At 41.6% G+C, this 24,746-nt stretch overlaps 1 protein-coding gene across 1 annotated transcript in view; it reads right to left on the bottom strand.

Annotated features, from left to right (window-relative positions):
• The window catches only part of NUP88 (nucleoporin 88), a 65,059-nt gene extending 52,444 nt beyond the window's left edge, over positions 1-12,615 (bottom strand). The window contains exons 1-2 of the mRNA XM_089678502.1: positions 12,159-12,615; positions 10,454-10,623 (exon numbers count right to left, since the gene is read on the bottom strand). Of these exons, the coding sequence (XP_089534628.1) occupies positions 10,454-10,623; positions 12,159-12,527 (539 nt within the window). The 5' untranslated portion in view covers positions 12,528-12,615. The remainder of the gene's footprint in view (positions 1-10,453; positions 10,624-12,158) is intronic.
• Between the last annotated feature and the right edge of the window lie 12,131 nt (positions 12,616-24,746).

Here is a 24,746-nt window from a genome sequence, read left to right as displayed (position 1 = left end):
TTCAGCTCCGCCTCGCCATGAGTACAGTGCCTGGTGACGTCAGGCCTCCTGTGTGCGAGGGGGAGGAGTGACAGAGCCGAAACCAGCGTGAGCTAGCGTTGAATGAGCGTGAAGAAGAACACAGCACTGCGCGGGAGTGAAGAACAAAAAAAGGTAAGTTAATTTAACGTTTTCTATGAAAAGTAGTTCTGAGGGGGGTTAAAAAAATATTAATAGAAAAGTGACAATAATATAATAATATATTTATAATTTGGATTACATTGGGCCCTCATATTTACCGAAGGCTATGATTGTGATTATGACGATACACTGTGGCCCTGATTAACCCTTTGCTTACTGGGCCCTTAAACCCCCTTCATGACCAGAGCGCTTTTTGCGATTTTTCGCTGCGTCACTTTAACTAACAATTGCGTGATCGTGCGACGTTGTACCCAAACAAAATTGGCGTCCTTTTTTTCAAACAAATAGAGCTTTTTTTGGTGGTATTTGATCACCTCTGCGGTTTTTATTTTTTGCGCTATAAACCAAAAAAGAGCGACAATTTAGAAAAAAATAACATTTTTAAATAATTGTTTGCTATAATACATATCCAAAAAAATATTTTAAAAAATGTATTCATCAGTTTGGCCGATATGTATTTTTTTACTTGTTTTTGGTAAAAAAAAAAATCGCAAGCGTACATTGATTTGTTTGCGCACACATTGCCGCATCTGCTGATTTATGGCATTTTTATTCTTTTTTTTACCAGTAATGGCGGTGATCTGCGATTTTTAGCGGTACAGTGGTAGTGCGGCAGACATATCGAACAATTTTTACACAGGTTGCAGGGAAACGAGGGGAGGGGGTGGCTGGAACTTGAGGGGGGTGGGCATAGCAAATTTTGGCATGGGCCCTGTGATTTCTACTTACGTCGCTGTTTTCGACCCCGTGGTAGGTCAGCCATGGATAAAGGCAAGAAGAGAAAAATTTCTGAAGAAAACAGAGTGTTTAATGATACATGGACAGAATCATTTGCATTCTCTACTGACGAGATTGGTTTACCAGTATGCTTAATATGTGGTGAGAAATTAGCAAACCACAAAAAGTCCAATGTTGCAAGGCATTTCCAGAATAAACACACAGCCTTTGCTGAAAAATATCCAGATGGAGATGAGAGACGAAAAGCCGTTGCAGAACTTATGAGAAAGGTTAATATGAGCAAAAATAATTTCAAGAAGTGGGTGAAGTCTGCAAATTCCACAACATATGCTAGTTTTGTGGCCGCTCAGGAAATAGTCAAGCACGGGAAGCCCTTCACAGATGGAGAGTATATAAAAGAAACATTCATTAAGATTTCGGAACATCTATACATGGACTTCAAAAACAAGAATGAAATTGGACAGAAAATCAAAGACATGCCACTCTCTGCGAAGACTGTCAAAGACAGAACCCTAAAAATGGCAGAAAACATTAGCAAACAGCAAATTCAAGACATTAATTCAGCTGTGGCGTACTCCATCGCCTGTGATGAGTCCAAAGATAAAGGTGATATTGAACAAATAGCGCTGTTCTGTCGATATGTGAACTCTTTTGGGCCACAGGAAGAACTGATTGAGCTGATACCACTAAAAGACCAAACAAGAGGTGAGGATATCTGTAAGACTGTTCTGGACTTTTTAACTGCTAAAAAAATAAACACCAAACACCTGGTCTCAGTGGCTACTGATGGGGCACCGAGTATGAGAGGTGCACAGAAGGGCTTTGTAGCTCTACTGCAGAAGGCGCTTGGTAGAACGCTGCTGTCATTTCATTGCATCCTGCACCAAGAGGCATTATGTGCTCAAACATTTCCGCCAGAATGCACAAAAGTGATGGATGTGGTCATTCAAATTGTTAATAAGATAATGGCAAAGGGTTTAAACCACCGCCAGTTCCGTTTGTTATTGGATGAAGTGGAAAGCATATATTCTGACCTCCTGCTCCACAACAAGGTTCGGTGGCTGTCCAGAGGCGAGGTGCTAAAACGCTTTGTCACATGTTTAGAAGAAGTAAAAACCTTCCTGGCCAGCAAAGAGCTCACCTTTGCTGAGCTGGAACAGCCAGAGTGGCTGGAAAAATTACATTTTATGGTAGACATGACAGCACATCTAAACACGCTAAATACAACCCTTCAGGGGAAAGGAGGCACAGCTCTGCACATGCTGGAAGAGGTTTTGGCTTTTGAGCACAAGTTGACAGTGTTTATCAAAGATTTACAGAGAGGTACACTGTCTCACTTTCCCTCTTTGAGAGAGTTCAAACAAAGTCATGATACAATCAATTTGGAATATTTCAAGTCTGCAATCACCACAATGCAAAGTTCGTTTGGGAAACGATTCTGTGAGTTCAGAGAGGAAAAAACCACATTATCCTTCCCTGTCATTCCCCTGGCGATCGATCCATCCCTATTGAATATGACTGCATTTGCAGGTGTAAGTCAACCTGATCTTGAGTTGGAATTGGCCGATATAGCCGACAAAGATATATGGGTGTCCAAGTTTAAATGCTTGACCGCTACTCTTGAGGATGTTGCCCGGCAGAAGGCCATTCTGGCACAGAATCATAAATGGAGTGATATTAAAAACCTTCCCAAACAGGACAAACTTGTATTCGAAACCTGGAATGCTATCCCCAACACTTATATAAACATGAAAAAGTATGCATTTGGAGTGCTGTCGATCTTCGGCTCCACATATGTATATGAGCAGGTCTTCTCCAACATGAACTATATTAAAAACAAACATCGATCACGCCTCACAGATGACAGCTTGCAAGCCTGTGTGAAAATGAAGGTGACGTCTTACAGCCCTGATATGCAGACACTGTGCACTGAGGTTCAGGAGAATAAATCCCATTAACCAGATAAATTAAATATTTTAATTAGCTATTAATGTGCAAAAATATATTTTACATTGTTAAGTGGAAAAGTTATTTTTTTCTTCAGATTGACAGCTAACTGCACGATCCTGTATATAGCATTAAGGTAAGAAACAATATATGCAGTGTTTGATTTGTTTTAAATGTTGCAATGGTTTTGCGGCTCCCAGTCTTTTTTTTCCCTTCGGAAACGGGTCCAAGTGGCTCTTTATGTCTTAAAGGTTGCAGACCCCTGGTCTAGTAGAAATTTAAAAAAAAAAAAAATAGGAGGAGAGGTCTTCCAACTGATGACCAGAAAAATCAAGACTTATAAACTCTCCACGCTTTACCATAAATGACTCGTCATTTTTTTCGCCACTCGCAAAAAGAGCAAAAAGTAGATGTTCCAAAATCCTCTAAGAACTGTTCCTCAGAAACCAAGCTGTGGGGCTTAATCGGTCTACCTCAGGGTAATACAAAGAACTCTGAAGAAGAAAGCCTTGTCTGACTCGAAAAGACCAATACGGTCTGACTGCCAGATGGAGAAGCATGGAGAACCATGTTCTTTTGAGACAAAAAGGTGCTATGAAGATGAACAAAGTTCTTTCTCTCTGGATCTTCCTTAGCACTTGCAGAATCAGCTGAAATGAGGGAAAGGCATAGCAAAGATAGAAGTCCCAGAGTCAATCAACAGCATCTATCTCTAAAGAACGGTCTTCCCTGTTCAAGGAATAAAATAGTGGGGGCTGATTCCCGCCAATTCCTTGTGTGAACTCAATGTATTCATTGTACACAATGTTTACTTACTGTACCTCCATACTTTGCATACATTTATGACTTCCAATCTGCAAAGCTCATCTGAAGATGTACACATTTATTGAATTACTTTCTGGTGCAATGGTTTTTATTGAATAATAGTAACAGAATACAAACTGAGCAATTAAGTCCCACATAGGGGACAGACACACAAAAGAAACCATGTGGTTGTAGATCACAGGTGTCAAACACGAAGGCCGCAGGCCGAATCTGGCCCTCCAGGCCATTTCAGGTGTTCCTTGCACCTCTCCTGCAGGTACCCCTTTAGCTCCGACCCCACCTTGTCTCAGTAGTCGGTATCAAAGATAATAGATCTGCTTTGCCAAATCCTAAACCTCTCAGTGCAGCTGCAACACCCCCTCATCTCTGCCTCCCCTGGTCTCAGCATTCAGCAGACCCTGGTAACGGACTCCACTCCTCCTCTGGTCCTCCTCCAGACCCTGCACCTCCTGCTTTTCAACTCTGCACCCAAAGGGGGTGCATGGTGATGTTGGGGAAGGTGTGGGATTCTTGACATCTGATGTAATAGGGGGGTGGGGTTCTCTGGACATCTAGTCTTACAGATACAACTGGGTCCTTTGAGGGCAACCATAATGCTGATACAGGCCATGATGAAATGGAGTTTGACACCCCTGTTGTAGATGAATCACATTTTCAGGAATAATCAAAGCAAAAAGACAGTAGCATCCAGCAACCAGTGCCAAAAGTATTGGGACGCCTGCCTTTACACGCACATGAACTTGAATGGCATCCCAGTCTTATGCTGAGAAGGGTGGACCAACTCAATATTGAACCCTACAGACTAACAGCTTCAACTTCTGGGGAGGCTGTCTACAAGGTTTAGTGGTGTGTCTATGGAAATGTTTGACCATTCTTCCAGAAAAGCATTTGTCAGGCACTGTCCTCGGACGAGAAGGCCTAGCTTGCAGTCTCTGCTCTAATTCATCCCCAAGGTGTTGGGTTGAGGTCAGGGATCTGTGCAGGCCAGTCAAGTTCCTCCACCCCAAACTCGCTCACCCACGTCTTTATGGACCTTGCTTTGTGCACTGATGTGCAGTCATGTTGGAACAGGAAGGGGCAATCCGCAAACTGTTCCCACAAAGCTGGGAGCATGAAATTGTCCAAAATGTGTTGGTTTGCTGAAGCCTTAAGGGCCTGATCACACCAAAGAAACGCAGCCAAGAGGCGTTCTTGATGCGTTTCTGCATGCGTGATTTTTAAACATTTTTGGTGCGTTTTTTGATGTTTTTCACCTCACTTTTAAATAGGAACATGTGTGTTCCAGTGTATTTTACCGCGTTCCAGTACAGTTCTGTGCAGGAAAAAAAAAAAGCCTTTTCATTTTTTTTTCCCTGCAACTGGAACTGCAAGCATTGATGTGAACTATGACACTGACAACCATATTATTATTATACAGTATTTATAAAGCGCCAATAGTTCGCTCAGCGCTGTACATTATAAAGGGGGACAGAACATGTGACAGAACAATACCAATACAATGCAAAACATGAGGGGATCGAGGGCCCTGCTCTTTCAAGCTTACAATCTAGGAGATAACCTACTTTCTCTGCATTTTGGATGCAGAAAAAAAAAAAAGCACACTGAAATGCATGTAGTGCAAACTGGCCCTAAGAGTTTCCTTCACTGGAAGTGAGGGGCCAAGTCCAACTTCCAAAAAACAACCCCACACCATAATCTCCTCTCCACCAAACTTTACACAATGCAGTCAGACAAGTACCGTTCTCCTGGCAACTGCCAAACCCAAACATGTCCATCGGATTGTCAGACAGAAAAGCACAATTCGTCACTCTATAGAGTCCAGTGGTGGCTTGCTTTACAATACTGCATCCGAAGCTTATTATTGCACTAGGTGATGTAAGGCTTGGATGCAGCTGCTCAAGCATGGAAACCCATTCCATGAAGCTCTCTGCGCACTGTTAATGTGCTAATCCAAAGGCCACACAAATTTTGGAGGTCTTTAGCTACTGACTCTGCAGACAGTTGGCGACTTCTGCGCACAGTGCACTTCAGCATGAGCTGACCCCACGCTGCCATTTTAAGTGGCCTATCATTCCGTGGCTGAGTCGCTGTTGTTCCTAGTTAGTTCCACTTTGTTATAATACCACTAACAGTTGACCGTGGAATATTTAGTAGCAAGGACATTTCACGGATAGACTTATTGCACAGGTGGCAACCTATCACGGTACCATGCTTGAATTCACTGAGATCCTGAGAGTGACCCATTCTTTCACAAATATTTGTAGAATATTTGTATTTGTAGTCTGCATGCCTAAGTGCTTGATTTTATACACCTGTGGCCATGGAGCGGATTGGAATATCTGAAGCCAATGATTTGGAGGGGTGTCCCAATACTTTTGGCAATCTAGTGTATATCTGGGTACCAAGACCCAGAGCTTGACAAGATACTGTATTACTTTAATACAAAACTTAATATATAAATTGAATAGGAAAATAGCGAGGTCTGTGTTTTCTTGATTTGCAAAGAGGTCCACCAGAGGACATCCCCACTTTTTTGTAATCATAGAATACACCTCTGGATTCAAGGTCAGCTCTGCCTCCTACATCTGGTGTCAGCCACCAAATTCAAAGTCCCCTTTGGGTGGACTAGAGATAAGGATGCCAAATTGCTTTCTGCTCAAAGAATCTCTTCTGTCAAAAACTGAAGGGCTCTTCTTTTTGTATCCCCTTACCTGTTTATATAGGCCACAGCTGTGGCATTGTCTAAAGACTTGGTACCTCTGAAGATCCAGAGAGAAAAAAAAAAAAAAAAACACATAGCTTTCAACTGTCTCCAATTTGAGTCATTTGATGCTTGGGACTTTGCCCAAGAACCTTACACTATTTTCTCTTTCAAGTGAGCTCCCAAAGCACCAGGAGCTAGCATCCGTGGTCAGTCTCCTTTTGACTGGAAAGAACCATAATGAGTCCACTGTAAGATTTCTTTGGTTCCTCCACGACAGCGATCTGTTTATTTTGGTGGGGATCTTCACCACTGTGTGTAGCGAGTCTATTTGCCAATTCCAAATCCACAGCATAAAACGCTGAAGTATTTAAATGCAGCCTTGACCTCTGAATTGGCAGAATGGCAGAGGTTAGAATGTTCAAAACCTACATCAGATTCCTGACAGACATGGCCCAAGTGGACTGAAGCATATCCAGGGTCGCCTGCAAATTTTCTCTCATGTTCATTGGATGAAAAATGTTTTGTTCCACAGAATTGATCAAGTAGCCTACAAAAAGAACCGGGTCAGGTATTAAGTTAGACTTTTGGATATTCAAGATCCAGCCCAGACTTTCCAAATGGCTGCAAGCTAGAGTCAAATTTTCCTACAACTTCTCTGAAGCTGCGAAGAAAAGATCATTGAGAGAAGGAGTCACTGCTACGCCTTTCAGGAACAGGGGTGCTAAGGCGTTTTGACATTATATTCGTGAACACTTGCAGAGTGGATGAAAGACCAAACGGTAGAGCTCTGAACTGTTGATGGAATACCTGAGCCTCTGATCTTAACGCTAGTCTCAGGAACTTCTGAGATCGAAGGCAAATGGGGATGTGGAGGTAGGTAACCTTTAGGTCGATTGATGCCATGTAGCAATCTTGCAGAAGGAGATTTCTGATCAAAAATAGAATCCATCTGGATTGGTTTGTATTGGGCCATTTTGTTCAATGGTTTCAAACTGACAAATTAAGTGGAACTTTCCCAAAGGTTTACCCACAAGGAAGTAGAATCCCTGCTGTGCCTTTTGTGGCAGCACCAGAATAACCACTCTCTGAAGTATCAGTCCCTGGATTAGACACTTCATTGCCAGAGACTTGACCAGACTTTAAGAATATCTATTAGCAAGTATCTTTTCGGAGGAGATTCTGCAAATTCTATGTCGTATCCTCGGGAGATGGTATCTAAAATGTACTGATCTGAGATAATGTTCTCCCATTGTGGAAGAAACCCCTGAAGTCTTCCTCCCACTGGGAGGGTATAGTCATTGAGACTTCTAGAACTGAGCAGGACGACGAAAAAGGACTTCTTTTGTTCCTGGACTTTTGAGAGGTCAAAAAAAAAACATCTGGATGGCTGCACTTTATTCTTTCACCAGAAAAGACTGAAATGTGGCAGAGAGATCATTCTACACTGAGGAAATTAGGTCATTACAAACAGCTGAATATTCCTCCTTAACCAAGAGAGCAATACAGCGTTTGCATAATGGATTTTTCAATTATCTCCAAGTTTGACTCTGCAGGAGGGGTACCTCCTCTTCACAGAGGCCTGTTCTTTATTACAGCTCTTAGCCTCGGCCTAAACTGAGACTCAATCACAAGCAACATGGTCCCCAAATTGCCCCAGACAAAGGTGCACTGAAAAAGATATGACTAGTTGAAGTGCCCAGACGCCCAGACAGGCCCCAGCCTCCAGGGGGGAAACTATACAAGAAGCACTGCTAAATCTCTACCTGGGCCTTGCGGATGTCAGTGCCTGTCACCCAGTGGCCAAGGTTCTGTCCTCTTCCATTCTGCAGAGCCTGCAGCTAAAACCATGGCTTAGCCCTTTCGTGCCAGAGCAGTTTTTGCAATTTTTTGCACATGTTTAAAACATCATATTAGGCCTGAAGACTACACAAAACCCCCAAACATTATATTTTTTCTGAAAGCAGACACCCTAGAGAATAAAATAGTGGTAGTTTCAATTTTTTATGTCACATGATATTACCGCAAAGGACTAAGAAATGCAAAATTTCAGGAACAAACACACTAAAGTGAATTTTAGGGCAAAAAAAAAAAAAGCAATAAATTACCCACATTTTTGGTAAAATATAAAAGACAGGGTTGCACCAAGTAAATAGATACCCTACATGTCAAACCTTAAATTTGTGTGCGCCCGTGAAATGGAGACAAATTTCAGTACCTTATATTTTCTATAGGCGAATCTTCAAAAGCCCCTATAGGTCATCAGTTTAGTGTTATGGAGGATGTCTTGTGCTACAATTATTGCTCTCACTCCGGCATGTGGGGTGATACATAATGTGTATTGCAATCAACTTTTTCATGCGTAGCCGCCCCGACGCACGTTTATGTACGTACATTTTTTTTTTGGGGGGGGGATGTTATGTGCTTGGGCGTAAATTTTTTTTTGCAATTAGAAAAAAAAATTTTTCTTCATCATAGGGGACACAAAGTCCCCTATGTGATGATTTTTAGGTGACAAGTTCTCCTTAATCGGATTTTGTGTAAAATTTCCTGCTGTCAGGTCTGTACAACGTATAGACTTGGCAGCAAAAGGATTAAAATGCTGGTTCCAGAGCTCTGAGACATTGCTGCACCAAAACTGGAAATAGGCACCAGCTGAGTCCTTCCTCCAAAACCCTGCATCACTGAGGCTGGAATTGACACTGCATGCCTGACCCAGAAGTCCCTTTCCTTCTGGAAATAATACAACCACTGTCAAATGTGGCTGCGGGCACTCCTCCAGCCACCAGAAACATGGTGCTGATGGCCCAGCAAGCAGGACCAGCATCCCCATGCTCAAGGGCTAAGTCGGTACAGTCTCTCCCTGAGCATGGAAAGGGGAGAAGGAGCCGGAGCATCCTCTATCATACCAAGGAAATGCTGGGGGGGGGGGCCCCCAATGCTATAAAAGGAAAAAAGATAAGGGGAGACAGTAACCCCTCCAGGACAGCCCTGAAAGATCCTAACATCCCCTCAGTTCCATTGTGTTTCTGCCAAGACGGAGTAAACACAACAATTGACGATCTGTAGGGAGTAGCCTTCTTTTAAAGTTAAAAGTTTGACGTGTTTTCTTTTTTCTTGTGGAAGGAGCTACGTTCTCTCTGATTCTGTCCTGAAAGATATTTTTGGAAAAAGAAGTTGTACTTACCTGCTCTGTGCAATGGTATTGCACAGAGTGGCCCCTTATTTCCTGTACAGGAGATGTATTAGGGTAAAAAAAGTTTGAGTTGATATCCACTTTAAGTGATTTTTTTTTTTCTGAACTCAGAAAGCTAAAAGGTGCTTGTGCACATTGTAATAGTCCACCTACCTCTCTCCTTTACTGTAAAACAAGACCGATGGATCCTCTAATATGGCAGGGCCTTTTGCAATACTGCACTGTAATCAGTCAGATGAGATGCGTTTGGCTCCCAGCACCTTCACTGCCACCAAGGCGGTGTTCTACTCTAGTCACTGCAAATATACATTGCATGGTCCTGCAGATACATGCAGCTGTCTTTTACAGCTGTTAAAATAGGGAGCCTAGACCTTTACCTTGGTGCAGGACGGCAAGACAACCATGACATGTAGACCTTTGGTTAATAACAGGGTTTAAAGATTGAATTTGCATTTTAAATTTTAAGGCTTGTGTTACCAGCCACTTAAGCGTCTGTCAGAGCCCAGCTGGAGCAGCAACTCACCTGCACTTTTTGTTTATCAAATTCATTGAACCCCATTAACAATCCCTCTACTGTTTAAACCTACCCTAAGCTGTTTTAATGAGCACAGTCCATCATATTCCTGAATATCTGTGAACACGTTAACTTGCTAGATGCTTACTTAGCAGAAGCGAAGAGAGGATTGGGGGCAGAGTGGATTTCAAAACAAAAATGTAGCTTCATTAAATTTATTAGAAATGAGAAGTGATATGATTTTGCATAAGCAGAAAAAGGAACCTGCAGCAGAGTTCTAAAGCACACTTTGCTCCTCTTATTTTAAAGTAAACCACTTTCACAAAAGATAAAATACTGAATTACTAAATACCTGCAGTTAACAGCTCTTTCACCTCCTGCAAATTCAGAGTTTTTTCCCCACCGCTCAGGCACCTCCAGAACCATCAAACCTTTGGTTCCGATGAGAGCAATATGTCGCCTTGCAGGACTTAACAAGACTTGACTGACCTCGAAAAGCGGGTTGTGAATACACAGTAATCTCTGATAAATTAAAAAAACAAAGTGGTTAATTATAACAATTACTTGCCTGAAAGACAAAACAGAAACACAAGTAACAAATGGAAAAGTAAAACAAACAAGGCTTGTAAAAGCTTAAAAGCTACTATATTGTTTGAGAATTTGCGATGGGGGAAAAAAAAAAAAAAAAAAAAACTATTTATCTTTCATGAACATACGCTAAACCAAGGCTCAACAAATCCCAGGCACCAGGACATGGTTTCTGGTTGCCGTGGTGACCTGGGCCCCCTCCAGTCCACACTTCCCCACCTCACATCCTCTTTCTTGCCCCCACAGAGTGGATCCCTGCCCAGTGTCACGGGACCACCAGAGTCCCCATGGTGCTCTTCCTGGCAAACAATCCTCCCAAACACCCTCCACAGCCCCATGAAAGCCAGCCCCCTGTTGGATACCGCAGTCACTGGCCGTCCTGTGTTCCTGGCGCCAGCATCTTCAGTGTGGGCACCCTGCTGTGACAGCTTGCAGCGTGACAGCCTGGCGCCCACTGAGAATGAGCGAGTAGCGCTGTGCTTTCTGAATAGTCCCTTAGTTTTCTGTCACGTGTCCCAGAAGACTACAGGGAGGAAGGTGGGAGGACAACTTCTGCTTCCGTTCGCCTAGGTGATTGCAACGAAAGTAGGGGCAGGTACCTGTCAATCTTGGGTAGCTGTCCCACTCTCTGCTCCCCAAAGGTGCCAATCCTTAATGGGAAGCAGGGGACCAGTTCTTAGAGCGAAACTTCCCTTTTTGGGTAGAGCTCCACTTAAAGGTAAAAAAAAAAAAAAAAGTGTGCAGCTAACTTCCCCCCCCCAACCTATACTTATCTGAGCCCGATCTCGAGAGATGTGCATGACAGCAGAGGCACTCTCCATCCTCACTGGCCATGGAGGCAGCAGTGGGAGCCATTGGCTCCTGTTGCTGTCAATCATAGCCTGTGAGAGGAGAGGGGGAGTGGGGGCTGGGTGTTACCAAGCTGTGTATGTCAATGGAAACACACACACACTGTGGCTTAGCATGAATACCCCCATAGCAAGCGGCTAGTAAGAGCCAGGAGCACCAGCGGGGGACCCGAGAAGAGGATTGGAGCTGCTCTGTGCAAAACCATTACAGAGCAGGTGTGATGAATGTGCGCTATATTAGACATTGTTCAGCTACCAGAAGAAGAGATTCCCCCCACTTTGAAAACATTTTCTTTCACTTCTTTTGGGTCTACATAGAGGGAGTGAATGAACATCTCCCAATGGAAAACATGATGGGGTTCTAACCTTTTCCTATGTTATTAAAAAATCAGTATGCTCCAAATTACTAAAAAAAACGATATTTGTGTAGGTCTGTACAGGAGACCACAGGGGTTAAAAGCTGCAGAGAAAAGAGGGACAGGGGCTACAAGGAGAAACAAACAGCCACACATTGCCCTACCTGGATATGAACCTGGAGACAGGCACTGCTAGAACCAGAACTCCGGTCTCTGAGGTACATACCAGTGAGCAGAGGCTCACACAGGATAGATAGGCTCTCACCTGCTCATTCTCTGGAGGACTGTCTGCGCCCAAGCTGCCCAGCCTCACGATGTGGAAACATTTGTGTTCTGCGTCCCACACGAGCAGGTCCCCGTCCAGACTACACATCAGGTTCCTCAGTTGGGCCGCACTTTGGCGGCTCGCCTTCCCGTCTTTGTGTCGGAGCTCAGAGAACACTCGGTGCTCACTCAGAATGCTCTGCCACTGCTCCCCAGCCTTTCCCAGTGCCGCCATGTTCTTCCAGACTGGGGTATCCCCGCCAACTCGTATGACGTCCATGAGCCGCGACCAGTCTACACACAGCGGAGAGGGGCGGGAGGAGTTCTGTAGAAGTGTCTGCTCATTGCATGCAGCAGTGTTCAGTGACATCACCAATGGCAGCGCTCCTAGGCTCAGTGTCACACAACTTCCCTCACTGTAAAGGGGATCATGTCAGTTCTTGTTCTGGTTCTGACACGCTAGATAAGTGCACAGTGAAAAGACTGCAAACCCAGCAGCGCCATGCTAAAGACATCTGAATCAATCTCAGCATTAGTTGCCGTAAAGCAGGTGGATCCAACTATGGCCCTCCTGGTGTTGAGGAACTGCAAGTCCCATGAGGCCTTGCAAGACTCTGACAGCCACAGGCAAGACTCCCAGAGACAGAGGCATGGTGGAACTTGTAGTACTTCAACAGCTGGAGGGCCATAGTTTGGAGACCCTTGCCTTAAAGTATAATTAACCACTTGCCCTCCAGAGGATTTCCCCCCATTCATGACCAGGCCCTTGTTTCTCGATACGGCGCTGTGTTACTTTAACTGACAATTGCGTGGTCATGCAACGCTGCACCCAAATGATATTTATGTCCTTTTTCCCCCCATAAATAGAGCTTTTTCTTTTGGTCGTATTTGATCACCTCTGCAGTTTTTATTTTTTAACGCTTTAAACAAAAAAAACCGACAGTTTTGAAAAAACTATTTTTTTACTTTTTGCTATAAAAAATATCCAATAAAAAATTTTAAAAATCAAATTTCTTCATAAATTTAGGGCAAAATGTATTCTGCTTTATGTCTTTGCTAAAAAAAAAAATCTCAATACGTGTATATTAATTGGTTTACGTGAAAAGTAGCATATACAAATGGCGGTATATATACTGGAATTTTTTATACTAGTAATGGCGGGAATCGTTGACTTATAGTGGGTCTGCGGTGGGCATTTTGACACTGGGTGGGAACTAGCGGCCACTGTGACACAGTGACACCAATACAGTGATCAGTGCTAATAAAAAGCGCCGACACTGTACTAATGGCACTGGGCAGGAAGGGGTTAACATGTGGGGCTATCAGATGTTGTGCAGAGAGATACAAAGTAGTATGTCCATGTTGACAGAAGAGAGATCTGTGTCATTTGCACACAGATCTCTCCCCTCCTAGCCCTGCCGACGATCACTGAGTCCCAGCTGGTGGTTGACTTCCTTAGCAGCCAATAGGGGCACGGGCAGGGCAACACATGCGCCCCCTACCTAGAAATGCAAATCACGTGTATAAATCGGTGAGATCCCGGTCTCTGTGCTGAGAGCGTGGTATGGAGAGCACTCCCAGCACAAACACAAGAATACATATCTGTAGCACCCAGATTTCAAGCCCACTTCCCGGACTCCGCATATATGTGTTAATTTGTCATTGTGGGGCTTAAACTGGGATACTATAGAATCCTTGTGTAAACCATTCTATTCAATGTTATTCACTTTTCAGTTAGCAGCTGAAAGCAGACTTCCAACATTGCCACATGTAGGAACTCTTGAACAAAAGTCCTTTTTTGTTTTAGATAGAATAGGGAAGGGTTAAACCCTCTGCCAGGTTATTTTTTGCTGTCTGTGTACCATCGGTGAGATACTTCTTATAGGGGCACTGGACATAGCAAAGCCATGAGCAATGGCAGAGACCTGAGAAGAGGTGGTTCGGGGCCACTCTGTGCAATCCTATTGCACAAAGCAGGTAAGTAAATTGGAGGAATGTTTTAGGAATTACAGCTCTTAAGAGTAGCCATCCCCCCATTTTTCAAGGGACCAAAAGTAATTGAACAATTGAATCAAAAGCTGTTTTATGGCCAAGTGTGGGCTACTCCTTCATTATTTCTTCATCAATTAAGCAGGTAAAAGGTCTGGAGTTTATTCTAAGTGTGGTATTTGCATTTGGAATCTATTGCTGTGAACCTACATCATGCGTTCAAAGGAGCTGTCCATGCAAGTGAAACAAACCATTGTAAGGCTTCAAAAACTAAACAAATCCGTCAGAGAGATAGCAGCAACTATAGAAGTGGCCAAATAAACAGTTTGGTACATTCTGAGGAAAGAAGAAAGCACTGGTGAGCTCGGCAACATAAAAAGGCATGGACGTCCACGGAAGACAACAGTGGTGGATGATCACAGGATCCTTTCTATGGTAAAGAAAAACCCATTCACAACATCCAGACAAGTGAAGGACACTCTCCAGGAGGTGGGCGTATCATTGTCAAAGTCTGCAACCAAGAGAAGACTTCACGAGAGCAAATACAGAGGGTTCACTACAAGGTGCAAACCATTCATAAGCCTGAAGAATAGAAAAGCCAGATTAGACTTTGCCAAAAAACATAAAAAAGCCAGACCAGTTCTGGAAAAGCATTCTTTGGATGGATGAAGCTAAGATTAATCTGTACCAGAATGACAGGAAGAAAAAAGTGTGGAGAAGGCTTGGAACAGCTCATGATCCAAAGCACACAACGTTATCTGTAAAACATGGTGGAAGCAGTGTGGTGGCATGGGCATGCATGGCTTCCAGTGGCACTGGGTCATTGGTGTTTATTGATGATGTGACAGAAGACAGAAGCAGCCGGATGAATTCTGCAGTGTTTAGAGATATACGGTCAGCCCAGATTCAAGCAAATGCAGCAAAGATGATTGGATGGAGCTTCACAGTACAGATGGACAATGATCCAAAACACACTGCAAAAGCAACCCAGGAGCTTTTGAAGGAAAAGAAGTGGAATATTCTGTAATGGCCAAGTCAATCACCTGATCTCAACCCAATTGAGCATGCATTTCACTTGTTGAAGGCAAAACTAAAGGCAGAAAGACCCACAAACAAAGAAAAACTGAAGACAGCTGCAGTTAGAGCCTAGCAAAGCATCAGAAAGGCAGAAACCCAGTCTTTGGTAATGTCCATGGGTTCCAGACTTCAGGCAGTCATTGCCAGTAAAGGATTCTCAACAAAATATTACAAATGAACATTTTATTTATCATTATATTCATTTGTCCAATTACTTTTGGTCCCTTGAGAAAGGGGGGATGGCTACTCTTAATAGATGTAATTTCTAAACCCTTCCTCCAATTTGGATGTACATACCCTCAAATTAAACCTGAGAGTGTGCACTTTCAGCCCATATCCATTATATAACTATAGCTTGGTATTTGGTAAATACCTGAAAAAAACAAAATTTTTGCCTGTGTCCAAATATACATGGACCTAACTGTATATGTTACTGTTTGTAAACCATTTACTGTGCTGAGTGCACGCTCATTGTGTGCTCCCAGCACAGAAACTAACATGTAATGAAAACCTCCCAAAGCATACTTGCATTTGGGAGCTTTCTGATCACGTAACCGCTGTTGCAGCCAGTGGTCACATGATTGGAATGCCTGTTGCAACTTCCCGGAATTTTGATGCAGCTAAAGGGCTGGGGGGGGGGGGGGTGTTAAAATGCACTGCAACCAGATCGCATGGTACTATTGTATCATGGGAACTGGTGCAGGAAAATGCACTGCATTTACAGCCTGTATTTGGGGTGACGTTAATTTAACATTGATGCCCGCTACAGTGTTTTGAATGAGGTGCGGAAAATGCGCATGGAACACAAGTTTCCTGCACCGTGTACTGGTGTGAATGGCACTAGAAGTCCCATCTTCCACTGAGGCAGAGGGATTGTAGTTTTCAATGGAGCATAATTGTCGTTATGCCATCTCCCTTGCAGGCCATTGAATACAGCTGGAGGAATGGTCTGCAGAAGCCAGAGCATTTCACCCACCATCCACTGATCATGATTGCAATGTTTTGCTGGCTCCAAAAGCAAAACAAAAAAGAATTAACATTTTTCTTTTACTTAATGTGGGTGTATTTATTCATTTTTTTTGCCCATCAGTGTAGGAGACAAGTCGACTTTCTCAGTCTAAAAGGACAGTCATTCTTGTGACCAGCAGCTTCTTTCAAAAAGAAATGATTCATCAGGATGTGCTCAGAAGTCTCCCATGCCATTTAATTATGCTTATGGAGCTCTTCCATCTGTGGAGAGAGGGGTCTGGCTGCAGACTGGAGCTCCACTTTCAACTGGAAACACATGACCTCCAGTTCACTTTTTGTTTTTCATGAACTTTATTGTAACAAACAACCAATGTCTGCAGACTGGAGCTCCACTCAACAGGAAACATGTGACCTTCACTTCCTCGAGTTGTGTCTCTATTGGTTGTTACATTATAATAAAAATAAAGTAAACTGGAGGTCATGTTTCCAGTCGAGTGGAGCTCCGGTCTGCAGACATTGTTTGTTACATTAAAGTTCATTAAAATAAAATGGTGGAGTGGCGGTCACATGTTTCCTTTTGAAAGTGAAGCTCCAGTCTGCAGCCAGTCCCCCTTGGGGCTGCAAGAAATTGCAAAGAGGACATTAAGGGAGAAAGCGTGTGTGACAAGCAATTAACTCTTTACTGCCACCAACTACTTTTATCGAAAAGTAGTAAATGTTCACAATATTGGCAATAGCAATTATGAATTTAAATAAACATCTGTACACACACTCTCACCACAGACAGGTATATCCAGAGATTTACCATGTAGTAGTGCCCTTCAAGAGATAGGAATTCTTTGTTTTGCGTTATTGTGTTAAAAGACAATTTTAATACTTTTCAAAATATGGTGTAATAATGAAAAGTGCAAATAAAATAGTTACAGAAAAAAAGGTATACAAAGGTAACAAAGAGACAACAATGCAACAGTAAAACAAAAGGGTTGAAAAATGTAACTACTTATCAAGCCCTGGTTTGCAGAGTCCAGTCAACAAGCAAGTGGTACAGAGGCTCTCAGCAAACTTTACAGATCTTACTTCTTTTGATGGTACATGAGAGCTGTCAACTGCAGGGCAGCCCCACTTTTCATGTCTGCGAGGGGGGTGTTGACAGAATCTGACCAATTAAGTGACTTTGGAGTGCCCATGGGATGTCACTATATTTACGATCATACCACAGATCCAGTTTTCTATTGGTATTAATAAATTGAATTTGCTACAGTCTGCTAACTAGCATATTATTGTCACCTTTTGAATGGATATATGACAGATTTCGGATGCCCAGTTCACCTAGGAAAGGAATTGTGCTGGTTCTGCTCCCAGTACTCCTAGGGTAGTGGTGTTTGGGCTCAAAACTACTAATTAACTAATGAAGGTAGATATGTCCTTATTCTGGCTGTACTGTTATTATTTTAGAAATTATGAACTACACTAGACTTATTGATTCTACCAGGGAAGAGAGATAACAACGTGTATTGCTAAAGACTCTAGCTGAAGTAATAACAATGGGTAAGTTTGAGTTTTACGAGGAAACTGAGACTGAAGTGTGGATTCAGGTAATAGGCGAGAGGGTCCACATGTGTCCGCTCAAAGAACTGATAAGAATATTCCGGTATGCAGCCTAAAGTTTGTGGCATGTATCAAATGTCTTCCTGGGGAGATATATAGGGAATCATTGCTGTTATTATGTCTCCTTGCTGTTAAAGACTGTCATGACTGTCTAGGTCCTCTGGACAGCATGGTCGCCCATTTGGGATGCTCAGTACGTTTTACCATTACTGTGTGTGCATCTGGTTGCAGGTGAGACACTTACCACTGTGTCTGAGATGGAGAGATTCAATAAAGAGAATACTCCTTGTTCTCTTGTTGGAACACTCTTGTTGGAGAAAGCTCTGTCTTTATTGAGCCATCAATGGAGAAGGGAGAAAGGTCCCTGTTAATACCCTGGTAAAGGAACAGCATTGCATTGGAGAAATTTTATTGTGAGCGCTTCGCCAGATTTTGTCCCAATGTGTTGGCCAGTGGGATAAAGGGTTTAATATAAAATGCTGAACTATTATTTTGGTACTACTCCCTTTAGGCAGGATTACCCCTAGCACAGGGTTTAGGGACTACACTCTGTTCCACTTGTCAGCAATCGTATATCATACTTTCTATTGTTTTACATATTTGCTGAGCAATTATTGTTTTTTTATGTTAAACTGTTGGGTTAATGTATATACAGTTTCTGTATTACATATTCCTACTTCAGCCCAGGTGTGTCAGAGTGGGTGATGCAGATTGCAGAGTCACGGGCACAGGTAAACTGGGAAGCAGCGTCTCCTTTGGGGATAAGCGCTACACAAACAAGTATAAACTTTGAGATTGTACATATAACTTGTTATGGTGTGCTCAAATGTTCATCACAAAATAACTATTCCCTTTTCACACATCATGATAATTATTTCACAGATATTTTATTAAGTTTTTTGTTTGTCAAACAGCAGAAAAAAGTATAAATTGTAAGCTTACAATTGCAGTCAGTCAAATAAAAAAAAAGTCAGTCAAATAAAAAACAATGGGGAAATACAAAACATGTAGAATGAGATACATAATATAATCAAGAGGTCAATACAGCTTTAGATGATTCTTCATACTTGTCAGGATAGCCTAAGGTGAGAAACATGTATCCGTGTGGAAATTCTCCTTGAATGAAACAAGAAACAAATTATATGCAGAATGGGGAAACGTTTATTTATGAGATTTCAAGGGATTGCGAAGCATAGGAGAAGAGAGAAGGAAAAAGAAAAAATAGGAAAGACAGAAAGGAAAGAAATAAATATTTGGGGAAAAAAAGAGGGGTTTCAACGGGTAGGGGTGCAGAGCAGAGAGGTCCGCAGGGCCCAGCTTGGCACTCAACTCAATGCAAGCCTTCTGACCCAGCTGCAAGCAAAGGAGGGAGTGATTGATATTCATGTGGCTATTGTAGTCCAACCATGGAGTCCAGACCTTAAGGAAGTTTGTGTGGCTGTTAAGTGTTGCATTAGTTCCTCAAGTATCATAATGTCCATTGGTTGTTTCCATGCTTTGGCCAAAGTTTGCCAGGCCTCTAGGAATGAAAACTCCACCAGCTTCTGCTCATGCTTGATGAGATCTGAAATTGGCCTATGTAACAGAGCTTCCCAAGGATTACGATGTTCAAAACTGTTCTAAGCATGTGATAATTAAATTAATGCATTCATGTTATTGCCTATTTTATAATTCAGAAATTTTTCATAAGTTATATTTTTAAATAATCAATCCTATAACCTGATTCAGTGGGAACTGCTAGAAAATATTGATCTCCACTAAACTACATTCATTTTATGTACATCCAATTTAGTAGAACTATTAAACCATATTCTGCATAAACCATCCTATGAAAATGTTAATTTTTTTCAGTCAGTAGTGATCTGTGCTGAGAATGAAGACTTCAAATCGTATAAAAGTGGCATTGCAGTTTGAACCAGAGGCTGTAGTTTTTGTGACCACAGATAATAAGATTCAGATATGTGGCATGACAAGTTTCTGGACTAGTTTGACATGTGTGAATATGTGTTTAAAAAAACGCTTCTGCGCCTCCCTATAGCAGAAATGCTCCTACAGGGCAGTATGGGTGCGCAAAATTGCGTATTTTCGTGGCCTTGGCTGTCGATCACCGAGTTCAGGCTGGTGATTACCCGGCGATCTCAGAGTATTACCAACAGGGAGAGGCCTGTATGTAAACAATACAGATCTCTCCTGTCAGCTCCTGCACAATGCTTTGTATGGCTCTGCATAGCAGAGCCATACAAAGCAGTGTGCTTGCAGTGTAAAGCACACAAAGTCCACATAGTAAAACAGCACACTGTATTGGTGTCACTGGGGATGTCAGTGACACCAAGTCAGTTCCTCCCAGTGTCAAAATGCCCACCGCATTTCCACTATAAGTCGCTGATCGCCGCCATTTCTAGTGATAAATAAAATTCCAGTATATATACCACCATTTGTAAACAATATAACTGTCACGTAAACCAATTTATTTACATGTATTTGGATTTTTTTTTTAGCAAAGACATGTAGCAGAATAAATTTTGGCCTAAATTTATAATGAACTTTGATTTTTAAATTTTTTTTACTGGATATGTTTAATAGCAAAAAGTCAAAAATATAGTTTTTATTTTTAAATTGTCGGCCTTTTTTTATTTATAGTGTGAAAAATAAAAAACGCACAGGTGATTAAATACCACTGAAAGAAAGCTCTATTTGTGGGAAAAAAGGATGTAAATTTCATTTGGGTGCAACGTTGCATGACCGCGCAATTGTCAGTTGATTAACAGAGTGCCGTATCACAAAAAATGGCCTGGTCAGGAAGAGGGGTAAATCCTCTGGAGGGCAAGTGGTTAAAGAGAAATGGCAGTGCTTGTCAACAAGTTGGTAAGGTTTACCTGAACGTCCTCTTTCATGTTTATTTCATACAAATTTGTAGATTTTCCCTTTAGAAACTATTTGTATGTCAGACAGTTCAAATTGCTAAGAACAAGATCAATCTTTATCACTGATAAAATTATTTACAATAAGCTATTCACAAATGTATCAATAAAACCTTTAAAAGACAATTGTTCACCTTTAAAGTGGTTCTCTACTTTTACTTACTGCTCCTTTTGCATATACATTGAATTTGGTATAGTAACAACTATTCCTTTTTGTCATAATAAAATGAAGCCATGCCCTTGTACGCTACACTGCTTAACTACAATATGGCACAGTGGGAATCTGCAACCAAGTAAAAATTATTGAAGTATTTGTTATGCAGACCGTGGTCACTGTTAAATACAGTCAAAATGTAGGACTGTCACTAAAAAAGACGTAGATAAAATATGTTCAAGTGGTAACAACTGGAATTTCCCATTATTTTGTGGAGATTTCTTCATTCTATTAAGGGCAATCACAGGGAAATATCCATACTGGCGGAAACAACTAATAAAAACTTTAAAGAGGCTCTAATCCTTTGCACATTATCTAAAAAAAGAAAATTATTATATGCTTTACTTTTTTTTCATCCAAACAAAAGAAGTGTGCAGTATCGGCACCTCCAGCACGGAATGCATTTACTGACAGGGAGTGCTTGTGTGTGCAGACAAGCACCCCAAAAAATTCATGAAGCACCTCCAAACAGCAGCTGTCATAGAGACTCCTTTATGCTATCACTATTTTTTTAATTACATCCTTAGCTGACACTAGGTTATTGTCAGCATTATCAGATGCCACGCAGTGGGACTTACTGTAATTGCAGCCTGAGTGTTGATTTATCCAGGCCGCATTAACTTACATTTATTTTATAGATCTGGGCTGGCCAGTTAGTTAGTCCCACAATGATGCCCTCTGCTTCCAAAGGAGGAAGCCACTGTGCCATTCTGACTCCTCCTGACTGTGTCCTCCTCTTAACTGCCCACTGCAGTAAAAAAAAATGTCAATGGTTAAATTACTTATTTGCTGCTTATCTGCTAATGTTAGGTTTGTTATATAATAACAGGTTTCCTTGCTGGAAATTGCTCTGCAAAAATTTTTTCTAGAACAAGTTGTTCTCTTTTGTTGTACATGTTTACACATCATTAGTCTCCACACTTTGCAGTGTGGGTCATGGTTAAGCTGATAAGGTGTTAAAAATAACAGGAAATTTTATTCTTGTTAATGTGTTCCCTGGCAAATCCTTAAATGAATGTGTTAATATGCAAATATTTTTAGAGATCCCACATGGCAACTGTCCAAGATTGGATCTTAAAAGCCTCCCTATTTGGTGAAGATGCTAGGAGATGACATCAATTATAAAACATTCATTGCACGAATATCAGAAGCAGTTGTGCAAGCTGAACGAAATTTCCCGTATTTCCCTAAATAGTAAGGTGACCTCTCAGGTTTTTTCCTTCAGGCTGCTAGGTTGAACAAATTTTCATGGGTACCTAGCATAAAGCTAGCCATAGATGGTTCAAGTCTCGGGCCAATTCAGTAGGGACTGGCCAAGATTCGAACCATCTATGAGCAGGCTGATCGTACCCAATTTGATTGTTGTACAACTTGGATACAACTTGCCTGTCAGGTTTTTCATGCGATTATAATAGCATGATGTTAATTTATATATATATATATATATATATATATATATATATATATATATATATATATACATACAGGGTCTTGAAAGAGGTTAGCTAGTCAGGAAACTGGCTATTGCATTTTGAGAGACCCTACCATTTGGTTAAAAGTTGAAAAAAGTAAAAAAAAAAATAAAGTAAAAAAAATAAAATAAATAAAAAATAGTTGTCATTTTATTGTTGTTGAGTTACTGTTTTACTGTTGCAGCTTTACTGTTTCCGTTTCTTTGAGTTACTGTTTTATTATTAACCATTGCTGTTTTCTTTGCAGGAATGACAATCAGCTGCAGCACCAATCTGTTTATTCTGGCAGCAACAGGGGGTCTTGCTCTCAGAATATACATAAGTGTGTGCAGCACTGTTGGATGAGATTTTTAATCCGCAGTTAAAAAACAGCATATATGCCCAAGCATGGGAGCCTGGGGTGACCAGTGGGTGGATGGCCCCTATGCTTCAGCATATATATTTTGTAATATTTTTTGGCACATATTTCAATAAAAAAGTTGTTTTATTGAATTACTGTTTTATTGTCAACCATTGCTGTTGCAGGAATGCCATTCAGCTGCAGCACCAATCTGTTTATTTTGACAGCAACAGCAGCTGCAGGCATCATCCTGGTATCATTTTTTTCAGCCGGCGATCGGCTTTCGTGTAAAAGCAATCATAGTGGCTAATTAGCTGCAGGATTGCTTTTAACAACAGTGGGAGAAGATGTGCCCCTCCCCCCCGCCTTCCACAGCTTTCTTGAGCAGTCCCATGCCATTGGGGGAACCTGAGAATGCAGCCGCGGTTTCTGCCAGTTGACCATAGAACTGATTGAAAACCTGAATGGCACCAATCATCTCTATGGTCTAAGAAATTGGAAGCTACGAGGATTTAATCACTTCAGTTTCACAGGATATAAACAGGATATAAACAGCGCCATTTTTAAACTGGGAAAGCATCTGATCACACCAATCTTGGTGAAATCAGATGATGTAAGGGCAGAGGAGATATCTAGAGTCTAATAGACCCCCGATTTATCAAAAAAGTGTCAATGCCTATTGTAGTCATGGGATATTTACATTCCCCTGTGATAGCAATAAAAGCGATAAAAAATGAAAAAAAAATGAAAGGGACAGTATACAAATAATTAAAAATAATCAAAATAACCAAGAAAAAAAAAAGCACCCTTGCCCCCTTGTGCACGTGTGCACCTGCTTGCGCAGCGTTGACCCCGTGCCAGTATGTAAACAACAGTTGCACTATGGATGTGAGGTACTGCTGCAAACATCAGATCGAGGGCAGTAATTCTAGCACTAAAGTTCCTTTGTAAATCTAAAATAGTAGCCTGTAAAGGCTTTTAAAGGCTTTTTTTTTTACAAATTGCATTTGAAAAATCGCTATGCGAGTACTATGTGGCATAAAAAAATTTCAGCATCCACCATTTTATTCACTAGGGTGTCTGCTTTAAAAAAATATACAATGTTTGGGGGTTCAAAGTAATTTCCTAGCAAAAAATACAGATTTTTTTCATGTGAACAAAAAGTGTCAAAAAAGGCTTGGTCTTCAGGTGGTTAGAAGAGTGAGTGATGTGTCATAATCTTCTAATGCTGGGCATAAAATGCCCCCCCCCCCTCCCAAATGACCCCTTTTTGGAAAGTAGACACCCCAAACTATTTGCTGAGAGTCATGTTGAGTCAATAGAAGAATTTATTTTTTTACCACAAGTTTTTGGAAAATGACAAAAACAAAAAACAAAATTGTCACACATGCCATAGGTATATGTAGACTTGCTCCCCAAAATACATTCTGCTACTTATCCCCCCGAATATGGGTATACCACATTGGAGAGACTTTTTCGCAGTCTAACCAAGTACAGGACCCCAAAATCCAATAAGCACCTTCAGGCTTTTAAAGGGCCTATTTCCTCATTACACTTCCTGACTACCTATCACAGTTTCAGAGGCCCTGAAATGCCGGAATAGTACTAACCCCCCGCCACCCCGCCCCATGACCTCTTTTTGGAAAGTAGACACCCCAAGGAATTTGATAAGAAGCATGGTGAGTATTTTGCATATCATGTTTGTTGAAATAAGTTTTTGTAAAATGATGAAAGAAAACAAAAATATATATATTTTTATTTTTCAAAACCTTGTGAGAAAAAATGAGATTTGCAAAATACTCACCATGCCTCCTATTAAATTCCTTGGGGTGTCTACTTTCCAAAAAGGGGTCATTTGGGGGGGTTTGGTGCTATCCTGGCATTATTGGGCCTCCGAAACTGTGATAGGTAGTGAGGAAGTGAAATGAGGAAGTTACACACCTTAAGGCTTTCAAAGTGGTCACTGGATTTCGGGCTTCTGTATCTGGCAAGGCTCCAA

The sequence above is a fragment of the Staurois parvus genome, unplaced genomic scaffold, assembly GCF_062004578.1.
Source record: "Staurois parvus isolate SC_StPar_1 unplaced genomic scaffold, SC_StPar_1.0 ptg000206l, whole genome shotgun sequence".
Taxonomy (NCBI): domain Eukaryota; kingdom Metazoa; phylum Chordata; class Amphibia; order Anura; family Ranidae; genus Staurois; species Staurois parvus.
Note: the sequence above shows the minus strand (reverse complement) of the source record. Positions and strands in the feature narration are given on the sequence as shown.